The sequence below is a fragment of the Kogia breviceps genome, chromosome 1 (assembly GCF_026419965.1).
Source record: "Kogia breviceps isolate mKogBre1 chromosome 1, mKogBre1 haplotype 1, whole genome shotgun sequence".
Lineage (NCBI taxonomy): Eukaryota > Metazoa > Chordata > Mammalia > Artiodactyla > Physeteridae > Kogia > Kogia breviceps.
In genome coordinates, this window is record NC_081310.1 from 43,038,964 (window position 1) to 43,062,500 (window position 23,537).

Genomic DNA, 23,537 nt, shown 5'->3' on the forward strand with positions numbered 1-23,537 from the left:
AGATGCCACATGTTGCAGAACAGCTAAGCCCGTGCATCACAACTACTGAGCCTGCACTCTAGAGCCCCGAGTCATAACTACTGAGCCCATGTGCCACAGCTACTGAAGCCCGCGCTCCTAGAGCCCATGCTCTGCAACAGGAGGAGCCACCACAATGAGAAGCCCGCGCACCTCAACGAACAGTAGCCCCCACTCGCCGCAACTAGAGAAAAGCCAGCGTGCAGCAACGAAGACCCAATGCAGACAAAAATAAATAAAATAAATTTATTTTAAAAAATTACACATAAACATGATGACATCACCCAGCCCTGCCTAAGAAGCTCTCCAATGACTTTACACTGCTCCTAGAATAAACTCCAAAATCCGTAAGATCTGCAAAGTTCTACCATAATCTGATCCCTGCATTATCTCCTACCATTCTCTCCTTTGCCCTTTGCCCCCAGTCACTTTGGTCTTCCTTCATCTTCTCCTCCACCTCTGCATGTACTGACCTGTCTATTCCTTACCTCCTTTACCATCACTGACTTCCTTTCATTCACTAGATCTCACCATAAGCTTTACTTCCTCAGGAAAACCTTCTCTGACCTCCTTGCTATTCAAACTCCTTTGTTGTATATCTCAAAGACATGTTCCTTTCTTTCATAATACTTAATTTGTAAGTGTTCATTCACTTAAAGGATATTTGATTAATGTCTCTCTTCCCCACCAGACTGTATGCCCATAACTGTACTTCCAGTACCCACAACAGTGCCTGGGACATAATAGATACTCATGACATATTTGCTGAATGACTGGATATTAACCTATCTGTTTCAGCTCTTGTCCTTAGTTGTTTCACGAAGTCTGGAGCATACTGCCGCTGGTGGCCATATAGCGTTGCTAGGGGAGTTCCTGAAGCAGTGATGGCATCTGAGATATGAGTTCGAGTCAACTCTGCCATCTAAATATGAACACACACAAGGCAAAGTAGATATAAAAAGGTAACATCATAGAAGAACTGAGTGAGCAGAGTGTCTTAGAAAGATCACTGGGGATTGAGAGCAAGCAAATTCTGCCATATTAGGTAAAATATTGTGGGCATGTCATTTAGACTCTTTAAGTTTCAACAACTTCCTTATAAAACAGAGCTAGACCACATAATTTCTAAGGTTTCAACCAGCTATAACAATCTATGAATTATTAGACAGAAAACCTTCAAGTCCAAAATAAGCCACAGTAAACCAAAAATTAAATCTTCCTTTAAGAATCAATTCAATTAGAACTTCCCATCTAAGTCTTTTCTGACCAACAATGTGAAGTACATCTTCCCTACGCTTAGCCATTATTGCCATGTATTATTCATTTGGTATTTATTCAATCACTGCTTTGATGAATTGAAGTGTTTTTGAAATCTTTGTTAATTGTAATCTAAAATTTTCTTGAGAAAAGAGACTCTATACTTATTTGCACAACCCCATGGTACCCATCATATAGTAGGTTCATGGCTTTTTAATAACAGAATCATTTCACAAACAGTCCTAAATAGTAACTGCTAAAATAAACTGTAACTTTATAGATTATGATATCCTATATAGAGACAGCAGTAAAAGTATTACTGGCTTTATCTTTGGTACAATTTAAAAAAAAGGACACTAATATCACTCTGGCTAACAATGAAACATCTTCATACAAAACAGATCCATGGCTCCATGGGACTAAGATTGGGGACTGACTGCAAAGTGCATGAAAGAATATTTCCAATACTCTTAAAAGTTTTATTTCTTGATTATGGTGGTGTTCAGAGGAATAGATAGACACGATAAATAAATATATATAGATAACTATATCTATCTGTCAAAACTCATAAAACTATACACTTAAAATGGATATATTTTATTGTTTGTAAATTACACATCAATAAAATTGACATTTTTTTAAAAGCTTACTCAGGGGCCAAAATATAGAGTTCTTCTGCATCTTTTTTCTGCCCACTATATCGTTCACATGACAACACACTACAATAAATGATGCCTCATTTCAATAGGGTATGGCCCTCACTGAAAGTCACTTATCAAAAGTATGCATTCGCTAGATGTTAGAAACCCATGACTGCTAAGACCAAAGGTAATCAGACTGACTAAAAAGAACTAAAAGGAAAAGGGTTCTCGGTGGCTCTCACCTCACAGATTTGGCGTGCTGCATCTGTGGTCAGGCGAGCAGTCTCTGTTTGCTGAGCAGCTATTTTACAAGTTGCTTCCTGCAGGACTTCAGTTACATCCCGTTGTGATTTAACCACCTGCTGCAATGATTCCGCATGGACCTGTTAATAAAAGAGGGTGAAAAGAGAACTTACTTTATGTCTCAGTCTCATCCCACCCACATTAGTTTTCACTTGTAAATTTGTTTCATGGATCAAATGCCTTGAGGAAAAAAAAATACAAACCTTTGACTACTATCTTGATTTCATGTCTTAAAATTTAGAGTTTAAAATCTGGAATTTTAAAATCACTGCTGAAGTTTAAGTCTTACTTAACTCCACTGTTCACAAGTTGATGTTCTGTAGACAAGTAACTACTGTGTACCTCAGTTTCCATTTCTCTAAACTGGGGATAGGCCTTGACTATTTAATTTCACAGGGTTGCTACCAGAATCAAATGACATGAAATTAACTCATATGGTATAATGTACTAAAACATTATTATTTACATCTTTCCTTTTTACTCCTATATAACTAAAAGAATACGAAAGTGATTTCAAGGACAGAAATTTGCAAAAGAAGCTACCTGAGCTGCTTTGCTTCGGGTTTCTTCTAATTGTCTCTGACACTCCAGAGCCTCTTGTTCAGCCTTCAGTTTCAAAAGGGCCAAGTCTCTTTCATGGCGTTGCTGCTGTGCCTTCAAAATAAAGAAATGATCAACTATTAATTCTAAGATACAAAACTATTTCAATGCAGAAACTAAATTAAATAGAATGCTGTTTTCCTAACGCAGATTGTTTGAAGCAACTAATCAGAGCCTAAAGGAAAGACAGGAAATAGCATAGACATCAACCATTTATCTAAATATTTAGTGACTACCTACTGTGTCTCAAATAATGTAGTAAATATAAAAAATTTCCAAGACACGCAGGACTAAGAACTCATATCAAAAAGCTGGTTTAAAAGAAAAGCTATGGTACCTAACTCTTTGGAGGAGATTAAAACATCCTAAATATAAGAATAAAGATAATGCTTCACACCTCACAATTTTATGATTCCTTTATTTTGACTTTGAAGGAGCAGCTTCATAAAAATGTTGCCCTCCAAAACGTCTTTTTTTTTTTTTTTTTTTTGCAATACGCGGGCCTCTCACTGCTGTGGCCTCTCCCATTGCGGAGCACAGGCTCCAGACGCACAGGCTCAGTGGCCATGGCTCACAGGCCTAGCCACCCCGCGGCATGTGGGATCTTCCCGGACCAGGGCACAAACCCGTGTCCCCTGCATCGGCAGGCGGACTCCCGACCACTGCGCCACCAGGGAAGCCCAAACGTCTCCTTCTTAACAGGACTCTTTCTTACAACTATTCCATACAATGTTATCTATAAATTTACATATTTTCATTTCTTCTGGAACAGTGCTAAATAATATAGGTTCTCTAAAGGTGGTAAGGCTGTATATAAAGTCATACAATGCCCTGTCCGTGTTTGGAAACCCAGAGATATAATGTATTCCTAAAATGGTAGATAACATCAGCGGTTTTTCAGATTTCAAGGAAAGGATGACAACTGCAATAGGGCAATTTCCTCAATCCAGTGATTTTTTTAATAAAGTTCGTTATCAGCCCCTCTCCACTGTCTACCAGTGAGCATTTGGAAATGTCTGGAGAGCTTTTACTGTCACAATGAATGGACAGCACTACTGTTATTTATTGGGAGGAATGTAGGAAGGCTGAACAGTCCCATACAAAAAAACTATCTATAGGTATTTTAAGAGGAACAACTAGAAAATGAAATTGAAAAAAAAATCATTTATCATCAAAAGACATAAAATATTTAAGAATAATTTTTAAAATGTGTAAGACCGCTACACTGAAAATTACACTGCTGAGAGAAATATTTAAAAACCTGAACAAATAGAAAAAGATACTATGTTCATGAATTAGAAGATGCAATATTGTTAAGATGTGAATTCTCCCCATACTGATCTATAGATTCAATGTCATTCAAATCAAAATGCCACCAGGCTTTTAAAATTTTTTGTAGAAACTGACAAACTGATTCTAAAAGTTATGCAGAAATGCAAAAACGTAGAATAGCCAAAACTATCTTGAGAAAGAACAAAGTTGGAGTAATTACAGCCTGATTTCAAGACTCACTATGGGGGAGGGGGGAGGGATAAATCGGGAGATTGGGATTTACATATACACACTACTATATATAAAATAGGTAACTATAAGGACCTACTGTATAGCACAGGGGACTCTACTCAATACTTTGTAATGGCCTAAATGGGAAAAAAAAACTAAAAAAGAGTGGATATATGCATATGTATAATTGATTCACTTTGCTGTACACCTGCAACTAACACAATATTGTAAATCAGCTATATTCCAATAAAAAATTTTTTTTTAATTGAAAAAAAAGAAAAAAAATAGTATGGTACTAATAAAGCTACAGTAAAATAGTATGGTACTAGAAAAACAGTATGGTACTAGACAAATAAGTCAATGGAAAACAAGAGAGTGCAGAAATAGACCAACACATAAATGATTACTTAAATGTTGATAAAGGTACCAAGGTAATTGAAGAAAACGGTGCTAGAACAACCAAATATCCATATGGGAGAAAAGAATTTAACTTTGACCCCTTCCTCACAACCTGTAATTAACTTGAAATGGTTCACACACTTAAATATAAAAGCCAAAACTATAAAGCTTTGGGGAAAAAAAATAAAAGAATATCTTTGTTAGAGTACCTTAATATCTTAGAGTAGGCAAAGTTTTCTTAGAACACAAAAAGCACTACCCATAAAAGAAAAAGATCAAAAACTAGACTTCATCAAAATTAAAATCTTCTGCTCTTCAAAAGACATAGTTTTAAAAAATGAAAAGGCAAATCAAGGATGAAAAGCAATATTTGAGATATATCTGAAAAAGACTTGTTTCTAGAATATATAAAGAACTCCTACAACTCAATAAGTAAGACATCCCAATCATGAAATAGGCAAAAGATCTGAACAGATGTTCACAAAAGAAGACATAAGTTTGATCAATAAATATACTAAAAGATCAATCTCATCAATCATAAAAGAAATGCAAATTAAAACCACAATGAGATACTACTTCAACCTCACTACAATACAAAATGATAACAAAGATATAATACAACTAGAACTCTCATGTATTGCTGTCAGAGTATAAGATGTTACAACTATTTTGGAAAACAGAATGGCAGTTTCTTATAAAGTTAAACATACACTTAACCCAAGTAATTACACTCCTAGTTATTTAGGCAATAAAAATAAAAATATGTGCTGTATACAGAGCATTGCAAAAAAGTGTTCAGAGCAGGAATACTTACGGTAGCCAAAAACTGGAAATAATACAAATGTACATCAATAGGAGAATGGATAAATGAATTGTGATATATTCATCAATGGAATGTTACTCAGCAAAAAAACCAAAAGCAACAACATGGATGCAATAACATGGATTAATCTTAAAAATGTTATGTTGCATAAAATAAGCTAAACACAACAGAGTACAGAGTACAAAGTATACTTCCATTTTATGAAGTTCTAGAACTGGCAAAGATAAACTATGGTGATATGAATCAGAATACTAATTGCCTCTAGGAGGGGAGATTAACTGAAAAGGGGCCTGGGTAAAACTTCTGGGTGATTGAAGTGTTCTATGTTTTGATTAGGGTGGTTGTTACATGTTCAAAACTCATCAAATTATACACTTAAATTCTGTGTATTTTATTATATTTAAATACTACCTCAGTTTAAAAAATATATATATATATATATATATATATATATATATATATATATATATACCAATAGCATTCCCACCAAGGAACACTGGATTTTTGTTAGCTAAGGGAAAGTCCTATTATCCTGGCATTACCACATACTTAGATCTCAGAAACTTTTCTTTTCGGTACAAATAAAGTATTAAAAAACAAAACAAAGAAACAAAAACTCAACCATTTCTGACCTGTCACAAAAAAGAGAAAATATTGAAAATGTTTGATAAGCTGATTTTCACACTGTCACGAAAAAAAGTAGAGAATGTGGAAAATGAAGTATTTGAAAGAGAATGATTGTATTATTGTTCTGCTGCCAAATATTGCATGTTTAATTATCTTTTTAGCGTATGATAGTTTTTCTCAGGGTTATTTATAGGTACTGTATGACAGACTATTTTTTTGTACTTGGCAAGTTAAAGTTGTCTTTCTTTTAACTCATCATTAAAACTTTGAAATAGCAAAGAAAAGAGTAAAAAATGCAGAAAACTAAAAAACTCCACAAATACCTTTATGATCTGAGCCAGAGACACACTCTCCTGCTGAGCAAGTGAAATGCCTCTAACTCTTTCTACATCTGATAGTTGGCGCACTGACTCCTCAATGGCACTCAAGTAACTGAGTTCTGCGGCCATACGATGCTGGAGGCCAGTAGGAGAAAAGCGCTTAGAACCTGGAAGGCATATAGTTGTCAAATATCAAAGTTCACATGAAATTACATCTCAGATTTCTAAAATTCATTTCTCATTTTAAGGTACAAAAACAAGTCTGCTTTTTCTCTGTAAGAAAGAGAGTGACTTATTAGTACAATGTTTCTTAATAGTTACTTCTTTTTGTGTGTATGAGCACACATACATGCATGTGTACATAATACATATATACATACCTATGAACACTTAGGAGTACATACATGGGATACATTTTTCAAGTGTCTTTTGAATAATGCTGGCAAAATGGGAAAAGTCATCACTATTGAATCTCTCACTCTTTTCAATATTTATTTTCAGGCACAATTTTTGTTTACTACTTCAAAAAGTAATTGCATTCACTTGAAACAACATTTCTCTATGGTTTAATTGAAAGAAAAGAAATTTTCGGGAAAAAATTAATATCTTATTTTTTAAATTACAGCTGCATGGATTTACTTGCCTGGTGTTGAAGCCATCTCTGTCGTCGTTCTGCTGGCAGCCAGGTTCGTATCAGCAAAAGTTGCATTAGGCTTAAATCCTGTTATAGTTGGAGTCACTACTATTGAGGATTTAGATCTTTCTAATGAAGTTCCTGGAAGGTCAAACTGCAACAATTTCTGGGAACTTGGAGATAGGGGAGAAGTTGGAGTTTTCTGTGATCTTCCCTTGTCTGATGAGACACTAGAAGTTTTGTTTCGTAAAGACATTAGAGAAAGGAAAACTACTTCAAGAACCATCTAAACAATTAATAAGAACAACATACATAACTTTATTAACATTAGCTTTAAAAAGCTGTGATTCAGGCATTTATTCATTTAACAGAGTCGCTATGCTGAGTGAATGACTATGAATATTTCTCTTATTGTTAGATTTATAGTGGGGAACAAGCTAGGGACAAACCCTGCCCAAAATAATATGGAAAAGGAGTCTCTTGATTAAATTGGCACTTAACTCTTTCCTCTACAATGTACATTTATCGTGAATCACTTATTGTAGTATCAGGCAAAATCCTCTAGAATACTTGGAGCTTATACAGCAATAAAATTACAACCATACAAAAAGGCAAGGTCAAGCCTATTTTATAAAAAAAATCTTAAAATATGTCTCTGAAAGAGAATAAAATATCATTTTGTGTTAAAAACTTTAAAATGACAAAAATTACTCGTTATTCCTCTTAACCAAAAAGTCACAAAAATTTTTCATACTAACCATCTCTAAATACCTTATATATGTCTATTTGTTTCTGTCCACTTTTTAATGCTATAGCTCTTTCCTGAACTGTCTAAGAAGTAACCTCATAGCAGTTTGATTAAAACAACTCAAGGATACAAGGCACATGTCTAGCCCCTCTTTGAGAAATTATGCTCATTAAAGGTATTGTTTCTCATAACAAGAAGCATGCTGCCTTGCACTAACCATTTATTTACTGACTAAATTACTCAAATACCCTATAAAGCATGTTAGCAGTTAGCATATTTCAACATACTAAAGCAAGCTTACTTTTAGCTTTAATAAAACTATGAGATGGTTTTCAAAGGTAAACATTTCTCTTATACCAGAATTTAAATATTTGAATAAAAGTAGTCTTGAGAGGCACTCACTTGTTTCCAGTGACCTTTAATTTTCTACTGATGGTTTAGAGAAATACATTTTTAACAGTCTGACAATTTCATTTATGGAACATAAAAAGAATTATCATTACTTCTGTCTCCTAATAGAACGCCATGAAAGAATTCCAACACAACATCAAAACAAACTACTCTGTCTGAATCTCACCTTATGGTTTTGCAAGACGAATTTATATTTGTTCTGCAGAGACTTCCCCAGATTAGTGTTTCCAATGATGTTAGTTAAGTTTTCCAAAAAATAAAAAGGAAACAAAGGGAAAGAGTGTGGAGACAGACAGTGTCTATAGCCATGTAAGTTAAGAGAAAATTAGGTTAAATAATTTTTTAAAAATCTGGACTCCTTTGTATCAAAACCTCAAATTGTTTTATCCACTGTGAATCTCCACAGGTGGGAAAGTGGGGGGTCTAGACTACAGTATGGGGCATTTATCAACTTATCTGGCTATGGATTCTGTTTCAGAAATGTTTAACTTTGTAGACTTTGCCAATTAAATCATCAGAGTATCTCTTACGGAAAGGTAAAGTTTTCTGAATTCCAAAGTCATTGACAAAGAAATTAAAATTCAACTTTAAACATAGCAATGATGGTATTAATGATACAGCATTATCTGCAACATGAGAGCATTAAAAATGATTATCTGTATGTGACACTGTACTAGAAAAAGCACATAGTTTTAAGATAAAAAAGAAATATTCATATCTTCTCAGAGCTTAAATTTCCATAAGGACAAAACCAGTGCAGCAGATAAAAAGTCATGGAGACAGAGTAGGAACTGTACACAAAGCAATAGTTACGTGCAAGCAATAGGCTAAGTGCATAATATATTATGATATTAAAAAGAAGGAAAGGGCTTCCCTGGTGGCGCAGTGGTTGAGAATCTGCCTGCCAATGCAGGGGACACGGGTTCAAGCCCTGGTCTGGGAGGATCCCACATGCCTCGGAGCAATAGGCCCGTGAGCCACAACTACTGAGCCTGCGCATCTGGAGCTTGTGCTCCGCAACAAGAGAGGCCACGATAGTGAGGCCCACGCACCGCGATAAAGAGTGGCCCCCACTTGCCGCAACTAGAGAAAGCCCTCGTACAGAAACGAAGACCCAACAGAGCAAAAATAAATAAATTAATTTTTTTAAAAAAAGGAAAAAAACAGAGTGTACAAGTTCCATAATCAATGTAAGAGTGAAATTTCAAAATCTGCTTGAGTCATCTAATAAGTTGAGCAGAAGAGAAAAGTTCAGAGGTACAAATAAACAATGATACCAAAAGAACACTAAGTGGTTGGGGCTTCCCTGGTGGCGCAGTGGTTGAGAGTCTGCCTGCCGATGCAGGGGACGCGGGTTTGTGCCCCGGTCCAGGAGGATCCCACATGCCGCGGAGTGGCTGGGCCCATGGGCCATGGCTGCTGGGCCTGTGTGTCCGGAGCCTGTGCTCCGCTATGGGAGAGGCCACAACAGTGAGAGGCCCGCGTACCGAAGAAAGAAAAAAAAAAAAAAAGAACACTAAGTAGTTGTGTTTAAAGAGTGGAAGAATACAGTTGAGAAGAAAACTGTATAACCAAAGGAAATAAGATAGTCTTTGGTAGCCTAGTGATAACACTTCAAATAAAGTTAAGCTCTTAATGTTGATCTGTGGGGTAACTGTGAGCTCCCAGAGTACCCTAAGGAGAGTAGTTGCTTGGTCAAAGGATTGAGTCAAGAAAACAACTGTGGCAATGGCATTTAGAATAGAAAGGCAGGTTGTGCTAGAGGCAGAGAATTCCTGTGGCAGCGGTTGTAATTGTTTAGGTGAGAGATGACTATATTCTAAAATATAAAGACTAGAGCTATGAACAAAACCACATAACAATGTAAATTTATTAAGTGAATTCTCTGAACATCAATGATATTGTAACTTTAATTAAATATGAATTACAGTATAAAATATGCATTACTTTACCTCAAAGAATGCCCAGAAAGATCCTCCAAAGTGCTATCAGTGTCAAGAGTCTGCTCATAATCTTTAACAGAAAGTTTGCTACTGGTCCCAGATTTCTTTCCTTGATGAGAGCCACGTTCTGAACTAGAGTGTACTTTTTCTTCATCAAGAAGTGAGTTCTGAATATTTCCAGTGAGTGAATCTAGCCCTGTAAAGTAAATTTCTTATAAAACTGATTCCCAATATTAGAAGCTACTGAGAGATACCTGATACCTAGATTTCAATAAAATAACAAAAAGTACAAACCAGAATATCTTAAAATGGACTTTAAAAAAATTTGTTTTTCATATCTTAGATAAAGCAGTTCTTCATTCTTCGCTTCCATTTAAGGAAAGTGAAATTTCTTCCATTAATATCTCCCACTTGCTATTAAAAAATAAATTGTTCTTAGATCAAATGTTTGAAAAAAAAAGACAAACATATTAAACAAGAATGAAGTACTACTTTATCCCTATAAAAAAGTAACCAAAAGGAAATTTTTTAAGGATAAAACCCAGAGGTAAGAGAAAAATGGTATCAACTGATAACTATATAATCCTTTCAAAAAACTCTATGGCAAGAACTAAGTAGCCAGATTCATAAAACTGTTCATATTCTCTAAGAATAATTTTACTTACAGGGGTATCTTAAGGAGAATATTGAAACAAACAAAACACAAATTGTGCATGACATTCAATGCATAACTTTATAATTAAAAAACTTTCGGGACTTCCTTGGTGGCGCAGTGGTTAAGAATCCACCTGCCAATGCAGGGGATGCAGGTTCAAGCCCTGGTCTGGGAAGATCCCACATGCCATGGAGCAACTAAGCCCATGCGCCACAACTACTGAGCCTGTGCTCTAGAGCCCGTGAGCCACAACTACTGAGCCCATGTGCCTAGAGCCCATGTTCTACAACAAAGACAAGCCACCGCAATGAGAAGCCCGAGCACTGCAATGAAGAGTAGCCCCCGCTCACCGCAACTAGAGAAAGCCTGTGCGCAGCAATGAAGACCCAACACAGCCAAAAATAAGTTAATTAAAAAACAATTCAACCTATATTTCCAATAGAATTGTCTATATTACATAGATAATAGTAACTTGAATATTTAAATAGCACTCTGTAATTTAAAATGCACTGCATATATATTACCTTATTGCTCTTAAACACCTTATGAAGTGGGTACCATATAATTAATTTGCTGATGAGGTAACTAGAGATCTGTGAGGCTAAATAACTTAAGGATACATAGTCAATAGCAGAAATGGGACACAAACCCAGGCCTCATGACTCTAAGTCTAGGGCTTGTTCACCTTGATGATATGTTTCAATAGCAGCACAGAAAAATATTTGCTAGGTTAAAAAAAAAAGCAGAAAAAAGAATCATGTGCACATTTTAATGACAGTTAAAAAAAATTTTTTAATGTAGATATATGGTTAAAGATCAAAAGAAAATGGAAAAGTAAAGAAAAAAACAATTATGCTGCACACCCATGTTCACAGCAGCATTAATCACAATAGCCAAAAGACACAAGTAACTCATGTCCTTCAACAACGACTACAATAACAAAACATGGTATATACATACAATGAAACATTAGTCAGCCTTAAAAAGGAAGGACATTTTGACACATGCTACAACATGTATGAACTTTGACAACATTATGCTAAGTAAAATAAGCCATCCAGTCACAAAAGAATGAATGTTGTATGATTATACACCTATATGAGGTCCTAGAGTAGGCAAATTCATAGAGACGCACAAAGTATAAGAGCTGTTACCAGGGGCTAAAGGGAGGAGAAAATGAGAGTTATTATTTAGTGGGTATAGAGTTTCAGTCTGGGATAACGAAACAGTTGTGGAGATGGATAAAATGGTGATAGTTGCACAAAAGTGTGAATGTACTTAATGCCATGGAACTAGACACTTAACAATGGTTAAGTTTCCTAGTCAAATTCATAAAGACAGAAAGTAGAACGGTGGCTGCCAGGGGCTGGAGAGGGAGTAATAGGGAGTCACTGTTTAACAGGTACAGAGTTTCAGTACAGGAGGATGAAGACATTCTGGAGACCTATGGTAGTGAAACTTCATTGCAAACAGTGTGAATAAATTTAACGCCACTGAATGGTATGCTTAAAAATGGTTAAAATGGCAAATTTTATGTTAGCTATTTTTACCAATAAAAAATAGGTAAATTTTAAAATTATGCTATATTATGCTGTAGTGATAGTAATAAGGTAACAATTTTTCATTAAAATTTGGTTTAAAAAAGGAAAAATGAGAAAGGTCTTACCGTATGAGAAATATCAAACCCAATTATCAATCAAAGAAATGCAAATCACTTCAATGAGATGCTATTTTTCATTATTAGATTAGCAAATATTTTTAAAGTAATAAAACCTTGAGTGTCATTCAGTACACAAAGGAAATAATACTCATACACCATTTTCATGGGAGTGCAAACTCATATATCCTTTCTTGAGGACAACTCAAAAAATATATAAAAATCATTTTCCAGCCAAGCCCTTGACTCAGAAATTCCACCTGACTCATAGTTATTCATCCTAGGAAGCTATGTAAAGATATATACAATGAATTAAATATGCTGACTGCATTATCATAATGGGGAGAAAAACACACAAATAATCTAGACGATTATTAATCAATGAGAAAGAATTTTATAATCTAAAATCTATATTCATGATCCTTAGGCTAGAAGCAAGCTGTTAATACTGTCTATATCTAATTTTTCCATAATAAAGACACACTTATAATAAAAACACTTCACTTATTTTTTTTAAAATAAATACACAATTGAAAAATTGTTCTTGATTTCAAAAAACTAGAAATTGTAGACAATACAATAGTCTAAGCAAGAAAGATCTAAACTCCAAACAAGGGACCTATATGCAAAGAAAACGTCTGCCCACAGTTTAAAAGACTGCCAAAGGTAAGTATATTTATATGTTTTAAAGTTAAATTAAGATAAATAATTTTTTCTTATGATTACCACTTTAATCTACCAACTATTTTCAACTACATTGGGAAGGAGCTGAGTGAGCATGCAGACAATCTTTTTCACCACCAGATGGAGCATATACAACAAAATTTATACATCTTAGAACTTTGGGATAAAGTACTAAGTTTAAGTTGATGCTGTGGAAAGTAAAATATATGGGTTTTTTTTTAAGGCACTGTGAGAGGGATCAGGGAAACTGAGAGCCAAAAACAGTATCTGTATTTCATCTAACCAAGTTTTAGATTATAATTTTTAAAACCTATACTGAATCATATTATTTATACTCATATATTTAATATATCATGATATGTTAACTTGTACAATATATTGCAGTAGAAGGTACACTTGATTTAGGAATTAGAAGCTAGAATCTAGGCTTCATCAGTAACTAGTTAGTAACCTTAGGTGAGACACTAACATAACAAAGATCGGCATTTTTGAGCAAGATCGGCATTTCCCGAAATGTATTCTGCTCAATTCTAATGTAACATGCTGATTGAAGAACTGATTCTGTGGTCAAATAAATTTGAAAAATACTTCATACTATAGCCTCATCCTCATCCTAAAATAAATAATCCATATTAGCACATTAAAAGTGTTGATGAGGGCTTCCCTGGTGGCGCAGTGGTTGAGAATCCGCCTGCCGATGCAGGGGACATGGGTTCGTGCCATGGTCTGGGAAGATCCCACATGCCGCGGAGCGGCTGGGCCTGTGAGCCATGGCCGCTGAGCCTGCGCGTCCGGAGCCTGCGCTCCGCAACGGGAGGGAGAGGCCACAACAGTGAGAGGCCCGCGTACCACAAAAAAAAAAAAAAAAAAAAAAAAAAGTGTTGATGAACACCAAAAGCACAAGCACCAAAAGCAAAAATAAATATGTGAGACTACATCAAACTAAAAAATTTCCACATTCTGTCTTCATCAACAAAATAAAAAGACAACCTATAGTAAAATACTTACAAATCATATACCTTATAAGGGCTTAATATCCAAAATACATAAAGAATTCACACAACTCAATAGCAAACAATCCAGTTAAAATATGGGCAAAGGAACTGAATAGACAGTTTTCTAAAGGGAAAACAGTATGGAGGTTCTTCAAAAAACTAAAGTAAAACTACCATAATTCCAGTTCTGGGATTTTATCCAAAGAATATGAAAACACTAATTTGAAAATATATATGCACTCTGATGTTCACTGCAGCATTATTCACAACAGCCAAAATATGGAAACAACCATCCATCAATGGATGAAGGGATAAAGAGGTGGTACGTATACAATGGAATATTATTCGACCATGAGAAAGAAGGACATCCTGCCATTTGTGACAACATGGATGGACCTTGAGGCCACCGTGTGAAGTAAAATAAGTCAGACAGAGGAAGACAAATACTGTATAATATCATTTATATGTGGAATCTAAAAAATCCAAACTCATAAAAGGACAGAGTAGAAAAGTAGTTGTCAGGGGTAGAGGAAATAGGGAGATATTGGTAAAAGGTTACCAACTTTCAGCTATAAGATAAATAAGGTCCAAGGACCTAATGTATAACATGGTGACTGTAGTTGATAACACCGTATCGTATAATTGGAATTTGCTAAGAGAGTAGAACTTAAATGTTCTCACCAATATATATATATATATATATATATATATATATATATATATATATATATATATATATATAGTGATGGATGTGTTAGTTAACGGACTAGATGGAAGGAATTCTTTCACAATATATATGTATATCAAATCATCAGGATGTACACTTTAATTACCTTACAATTTTATTTGTCAATTATCCCTTAATACAGATGAAAAAATTAAAGAAAAAAAAATAAAAGTGTTGATGAATCCTGCAAGAAAGAAGTCTGTTTCACTCTAAAAGCTTTTCCCAAGTTTATGGAACCATGGAGCTCTTTTATCCTCAGAATACTTATGAAACAGCCTATTGCACTGAATCAGTATTTCACAAGAAAAGACAAGCTTTGGGAAGTGTTGATAAAATGATGTCTAATGTTCCTGCCAAAGACTTTCAGAACACTTCCAATCTGCAAGAGAATTATACTAGGCTAATGATTTTAAAAGAATCTATTCCTAGCACACTCACATTGGAAGTATAAAGTGGCACTAGCTTTCTGAAGAGCTATTTGGCAAAATGTATCCAAATTTTAAGCACGGCATACTCAGTGTCCCATTATCTCCCTTCTAGGATTTTCTCTTAAAGGAAAGAACCAGATCAAATGCAAAAAGATGCATTTGTAAGGATATTCAATGCAGCAGTGTTTATAATAGGCAAAAAAAAAAAAAAAAGAACCTAAATGTCTAGCAATGGGGAATTGGCTAAATAAATTACAATATATTCAAATAACAGAACACTAGGTAGTCACTACAAAGGGTTATCCATATTTACTAACACAGAAAGGTATCTGTAACCCATTAACAGAAAAACATATCACATAAAATGTGATCTCGTACATGTAACATTTTCTATTTACATACGCCTACTGATTGTCTGGAAGGATTCTTACTAAAAATGTTAACATTTCACATCCATTAGAATGTCTGCTCTTCAAAAAAACCCAAAAACCCAGAAAACAACAAGGGTTATTTTAGTATGTATGTGGAGCAACTGGAACCCTTGTACACTACTGGTGAGAATGTAAAAGGTTGTAGCTGCTATGGAACTGTATGGCAGTTCCTCAAAAAAATAAATATAGAAATGCCTTTTGATCCAGCAAGTCTACAACTGGGTACATACACAAAAGAACTGAAAGTAGGGATTCAAACAGTATTTGCACACCAGTGTTCATGTCCACATTATTCCCAATAGCTGAAAGGTTGAAACAACCAAGATATCCATCAACTGATGAAAGAATACACAAAACGTGGTATATACATATAATGGAATATCATTCAGCCTTAAAAAGGAAAGACGTTCTGACACATGCTACAACATGGATGAAATTTGAAGACATTATGCGAAATGAAATAAGCCAGACACAGAAAGATGAATACTGCATGATGCCACTTATATGAAGTACCCAGAGTAGTCAATTTCATAGAGACAGAAAGTAGAACAGTGGTTAACAGGGGCCCAGGGAAGGGAGGAAAGGGAAATTACTGTTTAATGGGTTCAGAGTTTCAGCATGGGATGATGAAAAAGTTTTGGAATTAGGTAACGACGATGGTTGTACAACACTGTGAATGTGCTTAACAGCACTGTATTGTACACTTGAAAATGGTTAAAATGATGAAGTTTACATTATGTATACTTTACCACAATAAACTAAAATAAAAGCTAAAAAAATGTTAACATTGGTTATCTCTAGGTAGAGGAAATACAGTTGATTTTAAATTTTTAAATATTTTCTATATTTACAGATTTCTCCTCCCCCTCTTTTTTAAATTTATTTTTTAACTCAATGAGCAATTTTTTACTATCAGAAAAAATAAGTTTGGAGGCAAAATCATTCCCTAGGGACCATCCAGTGAGCTTAAGAGGACTTTGCCTAATTACTGTTATCTTCTCACCTCTAGGCCTACAGAGCAAATGAGATGTACACATTATACATGTAAGCTTTGAAATTACCATAAAAAGCATCTATTATCATCTTCATTTTATAGATAAGGAAACTTGAGTATTATATTTATTTAATAACACTCAGAAATGTACATGATATAAAGTTTTTTAAAAAGCAGTAGCAAGACAATATGATTTCATTTCTGTTTTTTAAATAAAAATGTATGTGGGAGTGTGCCTGATTTTATGTATATACTGGAAAAATAGGCACCAAAAACATTAATAGTAGTTACCTCTGAGCAGAAGAATCAATAGAGATTTATGTTTCTTGCATGATTATTTATCTACAATCCTTAATTTTTTATCATTGTTAATGTATTCCTTTCTTACTAAGTGTAAGATTTATAATGTCATACATCAAAAGGTATTGTTGTAATGATAAATAAATATGAAAGCCAATTACATTATCATAAAGAAATTCATCTAACTTATGAAATGAAATCATAACTTTAGATCACTATCACAAAGTCACTGGTAAGAGAAAAAAATTACCATGTAGAATTCCACTTACACTCTATCTTTTCCTTTTTTCCTTTCTTTCCTTTAGAAGAAGAAGATGAACGGGACGACGCAGCAGACTGGGCCCCTGATGAGTGCTGGGAGGTAACATCCACAGAGGAAAGATCATAGGCAGACTTTCTGCTAGAATGATCCTCCTGAATGCCTAAACTGTTACTACCAATACTGTCAAAGAATAAGTAATAGTGGTTAAAGCAAGAAATAAAAAGTCTCAAATCACAGCTCAAACTATAGATATTTTAAAATCTATTTAGTCACAAGGAGAATATAACTATAATCAAACATGCTTTCCACTTTTCTTGGTTTCTTACTACCAGAAACCTGGAATATTCCCTATGGCTCAATTTATTACTGAGAAAAGTCTCAGGCAGTTTTTACTGAAGTGAAACCAATAAAAATGGGTAATTCAGACACATAAGAGAAAAAAAAATAATGTTGGATACTGAAAAATGTGGCCTCAATATCTATTCAAATTTATAATTTATTATCTTCCTTCTGATAATCTTATAGGGAACAATAATTTAATATGCTCTACTTCAACTGAGAAATAAAATGCAATAAATCATATTGACTGGTGATATTAAACGTCAACACAATTAAATCCTTGCAAGTCTTGATTTAAAAATTAGTCTTTTCTTAAAGTTCAAAATTTAAAATTATACTTCTCCGGCTATAATCTTAATAATACTTATTTGCATTAAGCCAGCTAGATATAACTAATTTTAAAAAGATCATCCAATAATTTTATGTGCATTACAATTTGTAATTTGTGAAGAAAGTTACACTGCATGTGAGTAATTACAGATTATTTTATATGGTAACAAAATTTAGGGAGGAAATTCTCTGGCAAAATCTGATTCACTTACTATATGACACTGTACAAGTAACAACCTTAGTGCTTCAGTTTCCTCTGTCAAGTAGGAATAATAACAAAAATACTTATATCAGGCTATTATAAGAATGAGTTAAGGGCTTCCCTGGTGGCGCAGTGGTTGGAAGTCCACCTGCCGATGCGGGGGGATACGGTTTCATGCCCCAGTCCAGGAGGATCCCACATGCCGCGGAGTGGCTGGGCCCGTGGGCCATATCCGCTGGGCCTGTGCGTCCAGAGCCTGTGCTCCGCAGCGGGAGAGGCCACAGCAGTGAGAGGCCCGCGTACCACAAAAAAAAAAAAAAAAAAAAAAGAATGAGTTAATACAGGTAAAGCCCACTCAGTCCTCTCAAGGCCTTGTACATTAAGTGCTCAATAAATATTAACATTATAATATTGCTATTTTTCAAAGATTTGCAAAATTTTAGATGTTATCCCAATTATAAAAAAATTCACTGATTACTTAGGATCATGAAGTCAAGGGTCTATCTAGTTATCTTCAATTGTATCACAGAAAACTTTTTTTTTTTTTTTTTTTTTTTTTTTTTTTTGCGGTACGCGGGCCTCTCACTGTTGTGGCCTCTCCCGTTGCAGAGCACAGGCTCCGGACATGCAGGCTCAGAAGCCATGGCTCATGGGCCCAGCTGCTCCGTGGCATGTGGGATCCTCCCGGACCGGGGCATGAACCCGCGACCCCTGCATCAGCAGGCGGACTCTCAACCACTGCACCACCAGGGAAGCCCAGAAAACCATTTCTTAATCATCTCACATTAATATATCATGGGATAGTTTTCCCAGTACTAACCTCTACTGGGGATTCACAGATTGATTTAACCACCTGTATTTTGCTTATTATGTGCCAGGCCCTGTTCTACATACTTTGTATTTCACTGAATATTCATAACACTTTAACAGAGAAGAAAACTGAGGCACAGGGAGATTAAGCAATATGCCCGAAGACAAACAACTAATAATTAGGAGAGCCAATATTTAAACCCACACAGTCTGGATCCAGAGCCCAAGCTCTTAATAACCACTATGCTATCTTTAAACAAGGAAAATTTGACAAATATTCAGACCATAGTTCTCATTTGTACACTTTTCTCACTCTTCAGATTTTGCTCCATATTGTCAACATATTCTTCTTACTTGGGTTCAAGAGCTGACTTTTTTTCTGTCAAAGTCCCACTCCCTGCAGAGGAGACAAAATCATCTTCATATGAAATGCTGCTTAGAGGAGTTGTGATGGCATTCAAAGGCCGTGATGCTGATGTTCCTCTTTCCAACCTGTCTTCAAATCCTGTCAAAAGTAATAATTGAAATGTGTTTTAAAACAAAAATTTAAAAAACTATAAGCAATGCATTCCATAACCTGGAGATTAACAACACGGATTCAGGGACATTTTAGTATGCTTTCATTAGGGCTTCTTTTCAAGTTATCTTTACACCTCACAATACATTTTTAACTTTTTATTAGGGAAATTTTCAAACATACATGATAGTAGAGAGAATCATATAATGAAACCAGTGCATCCAACACCACCTCTAACAATTATCAATACATGACCAATCTAGTTTCAATTAAACTTCCTATTCCCTCCATCTGTAACTCTCCCCAAATATTACTTTGAAACAAATCCCAGATAACAGATCATTTCAACTCTAAACATTTCAGTATAATATCTTAATGAAAATCTAACAGAAGGATTTAAGAACAAATCCAACTTTCTTGTGAAAAAAAATTGAGGGTGTTGATTTAAAAGCACTTTGCTATAACCAAAAGAACTTCAATATCCAAAGAACTTTAAAATTATCACCTATAGAAATAAGTGTTAAACAAAAGAGATCAATAGCACATATCGGTCTGCACAAGATCATACCGAAGTGGCTAAATATAAATTCTAGGAAAATGCAATGGGATACCCAACTAAGCATAAGCTGAACAGATGAAATCAATTCATTTGTCAGATAATTTGCTCACTATGTAGAATGGAAATGAAAAACCACAGTATCCATGGCTGACTTAGGGCTCAGCCTCACTTTCCAACCTAGGAATTCTAAGGTTATACTAGCATAAGATGTGTAGAAAATCTACCTACAGTAGAAGAACAGAGAAAGGGACTTAAAGGAATTGAGGCGCCACCACAGAAAAGGAAAAGTTGTGTTGCAGGATTTCAGGGATAAGAAGGGAACTTTAAAAGTTACTGTTTCAGGACCCAAATATATAGCTACACTACTCTCAAAAGTTTGTTTTTAAAATTAGTTTTGACAAACAGTAATAGATTTGTTTCCACATTAGAAATGTTACTGCAGTTGCCCCTCTCAATTCTTGACCACTATATTCCCAGTGATTTACACACAAATCACTGTTTTAAGAAATATACTTATTTTCTATTTAAATATATAACTCTGGTCACAGTAAACCTAGTATACACTTGATACATACCAATCCTGAACATCACCTATGAATTTCTCTAAATTAGACCAAAATTTCTATAACCACCAACCATTGTTTTATGACAATAACAGCTAAAAACTAAAATTTTAAAGATTAAATTAGAATACTCTAGTTGAAGCTTGCAGATAACTCAGATTAATTTGGACAATAATAAATCTCTACCATCCTTGTAATGAATGATGAAAATCTGTAGTTAAGTATTATCTTGTACAGAATTATGAAATAATTTATCTTAAGATAACATACAAATATTACAAGGGTTACTTATTTTTCTCACCTTTTCCATATAATTTATATGATTTTGTAAAAATATTAATGACACTATGTGGACTTCCCTTTGCCAATTCTTCCCATGGTCCTTTGCTTTGTGTACCACCTATGGGCCCAAAGAGTGGCAAAAATTTTTCAGCTTCTTTCTGAAACTCTTTGATGGGTTCATAAGCATTTCTTTCTCCAGCACAAAATTCCTTTTCTTTTAAGATTTCTGCTAACTTCAAAGGGGACCGTCCATCTTGACCTCCCTCTTCTTCAGAGAGACTACCCTCACTAAGAAGAGGCCCTTCACTCACTGAATCTGTGCTGGAACCAAGAGACATTTTGGCTTTGTCTTGAGAACAAGCTTGCATATCAGAGCTAGAAGAGTCAGTCTGCCTCTTACACAACTGTGCCAGCAGCCCTTCTGGTTTGTGACCAGGGGATCTCACTCTGAAGCTTGATATGGCACTATGAGGTCTTATCATCTCAGGAAGCTTTTTAAATTCACTAAGGTTGCCTATACCAGGAAGATCATCATCAAAAGTTGTATGAGATACACAGGTTCCCAGCATCTTTTGAATTCGAGCAGAGAAAACATCTTCTGCATCCTCTTTCACAGGTGGACTTACAGCCTTGGTCCAATGTCCATCTTCTTGGGGTGTTCGCTGCACATCATACTCAGTGTTCCATACTGACCCATAGTTAATGTTAGCCCCAGCTAATTTCTTAGCTTCACTTTCAATCCTGCTGGACAAAGAAGCAGCTGTTGCTTTCAAGGCTTCAATACGATCCAGTTTACTCTTATATTGGTTAGCACTAGGTTTTAACAAGGCATCTGGATGAGCAGCTGGTGAGGTCAGATATGGTTGAGGTGTAAAAGTTAATGGCCCTGAAGCCATATTATGATTCTTCCTAGTTGGTAAAATGGATTCAAAATCCTTATGCAAAATTCCTACATGCTCTAGAGTCAAGAGATGAGAAAGTAAATTTCTAGCTGTTCCAACAAGAGGCTGTGGTTGAGAATGGTGGACTCGTGGACTCAGTCTGTCAGGCTGCATCCATGTAGGATCCATCAAATCCCTTCTGGAAATGAAAGTTACAATATGTTAGTTAACACAGGACCTCATAACTGAGCCATCTTTTTTTTTTAAAGTTTTGTTTTTTCTGATTATAAGAGTAATGCATAGCCACTGCAAAAAAAAAAAAAAAAAAGACAGACAAAGGATAAAAAAGATAAAGATCACTCATAGCTAACCAATGAGAAAGACACACTATCATTATTTCATTATATCTTTCTAGGACTTCCCTGGTGGTGCAGTGGTTAAGAATCTGCCTGCCAATGCAGGGGACATGGGTTTGAGCCCTGGTCCAGGACGATTCCACATGCTGCAGAGCAACTAAGCCCGTGTGTCGCAACTACTGAGCCTGCGTGCCACAACTACTGAAGCTCATGTGCCTAGAGCCTGTGCTCTGCAACGAGAAGCCACCGCAATGAGAAGCCCGTGCAATCCAATGAAGAGCAGCCCCTGCTCAATGCAACTAGAGAAAAGCCTGCACGCAGCAACGAAGACCCAATGCAGCCATAAATAAATAAATAAATAAATTTTTAGAAAAAGAATTATATCTTTCTAAGCATTTTTCTACATGTATGTTGTGTTTCATGAAAATGAAATCTTATCATACATATTGTTTTGTAAACAGCTTTCTTCAACTAAGACACATTTTTTAAACTATTGAGGAGAAGGCATTATAACCCTTAAAACTCTGTGGACAAAATTTTTTACAATATTGGCTCTACCTTTCTCTTTAAAAATAATGTTACATAAAAGAGAAATGCTTAAGATTGTAGGCATGATATTACTCTAATCAACACATATTTAATAAACACCAAACCATTATGTTTAACATTGTACATACTAAAGAAATCAGATTATTACAATCTAGTTCTAAGAAAAATTGATAGGGCGTCCTTAAAGGCTAGAAACAGAATAAAGATGTCCTAGATGACATTATATAATTCACTTATATTTCCAGATTATAGACAACCTCCCTGTATATTAAGGAATACTATACAAAGGTTAAAGACTGGTGTTAACTATTAAGATCCTTAGAAAAAATAACATGAGGTTTTGTCCTTGGTCTTGTCCATTATTTTTGGATGATGACATGAAGACATGCTTATCAAATTTGTAGATGACAGAAAGTTAGGAGGCATGGCTAACCCAACAAATTATCGAATTATGATTCAAAGTTATTTAGAGAGGCTGCAACCTTAGACCAAACTAGTATGAATAAATATGAAGTCCTACCAATTAAGTTCAAGAAAAATCATTTGGAGGAGGGTAACCAGGGCAATAAGGGAAATGAAAGGCATGTAATACAAGGTTTGGTTGAAGGTTATGTGGTAGCAGTCTTGTATATTGAATGACTGCTTTGGAAGTAGAATAAAGGAAGACTAGTGAATAGATTCTAAATCACAGTATATAGACTATTACAAATGCAAGGTTTGAGGTTATTAGTGCCCAAATTAAGCTGGTAGTAACAGAAATACAAAGGAAGTTGTAAATAAAAAGGTACT

The 23,537-nt window shown here is 35.1% G+C and overlaps 1 protein-coding gene across 1 annotated transcript in view; it reads right to left on the reverse strand.

Annotated features, from left to right (window-relative positions):
• Positions 1–23,537, reverse strand: part of CEP350 (centrosomal protein 350) — a 139,255-nt gene that overhangs the window by 76,257 nt on the left and 39,461 nt on the right. Inside the window, exons 13-21 of the mRNA XM_059056093.2 lie at positions 20,982–22,042; positions 19,396–19,546; positions 17,368–17,540; positions 10,237–10,423; positions 7,135–7,355; positions 6,495–6,658; positions 2,763–2,873; positions 2,159–2,299; positions 804–940 (exon numbers count right to left, since the gene is read on the reverse strand). Of these exons, the coding sequence (XP_058912076.1) occupies positions 804–940; positions 2,159–2,299; positions 2,763–2,873; positions 6,495–6,658; positions 7,135–7,355; positions 10,237–10,423; positions 17,368–17,540; positions 19,396–19,546; positions 20,982–22,042 (2,346 nt within the window). The remainder of the gene's footprint in view (positions 1–803; positions 941–2,158; positions 2,300–2,762; positions 2,874–6,494; positions 6,659–7,134; positions 7,356–10,236; positions 10,424–17,367; positions 17,541–19,395; positions 19,547–20,981; positions 22,043–23,537) is intronic.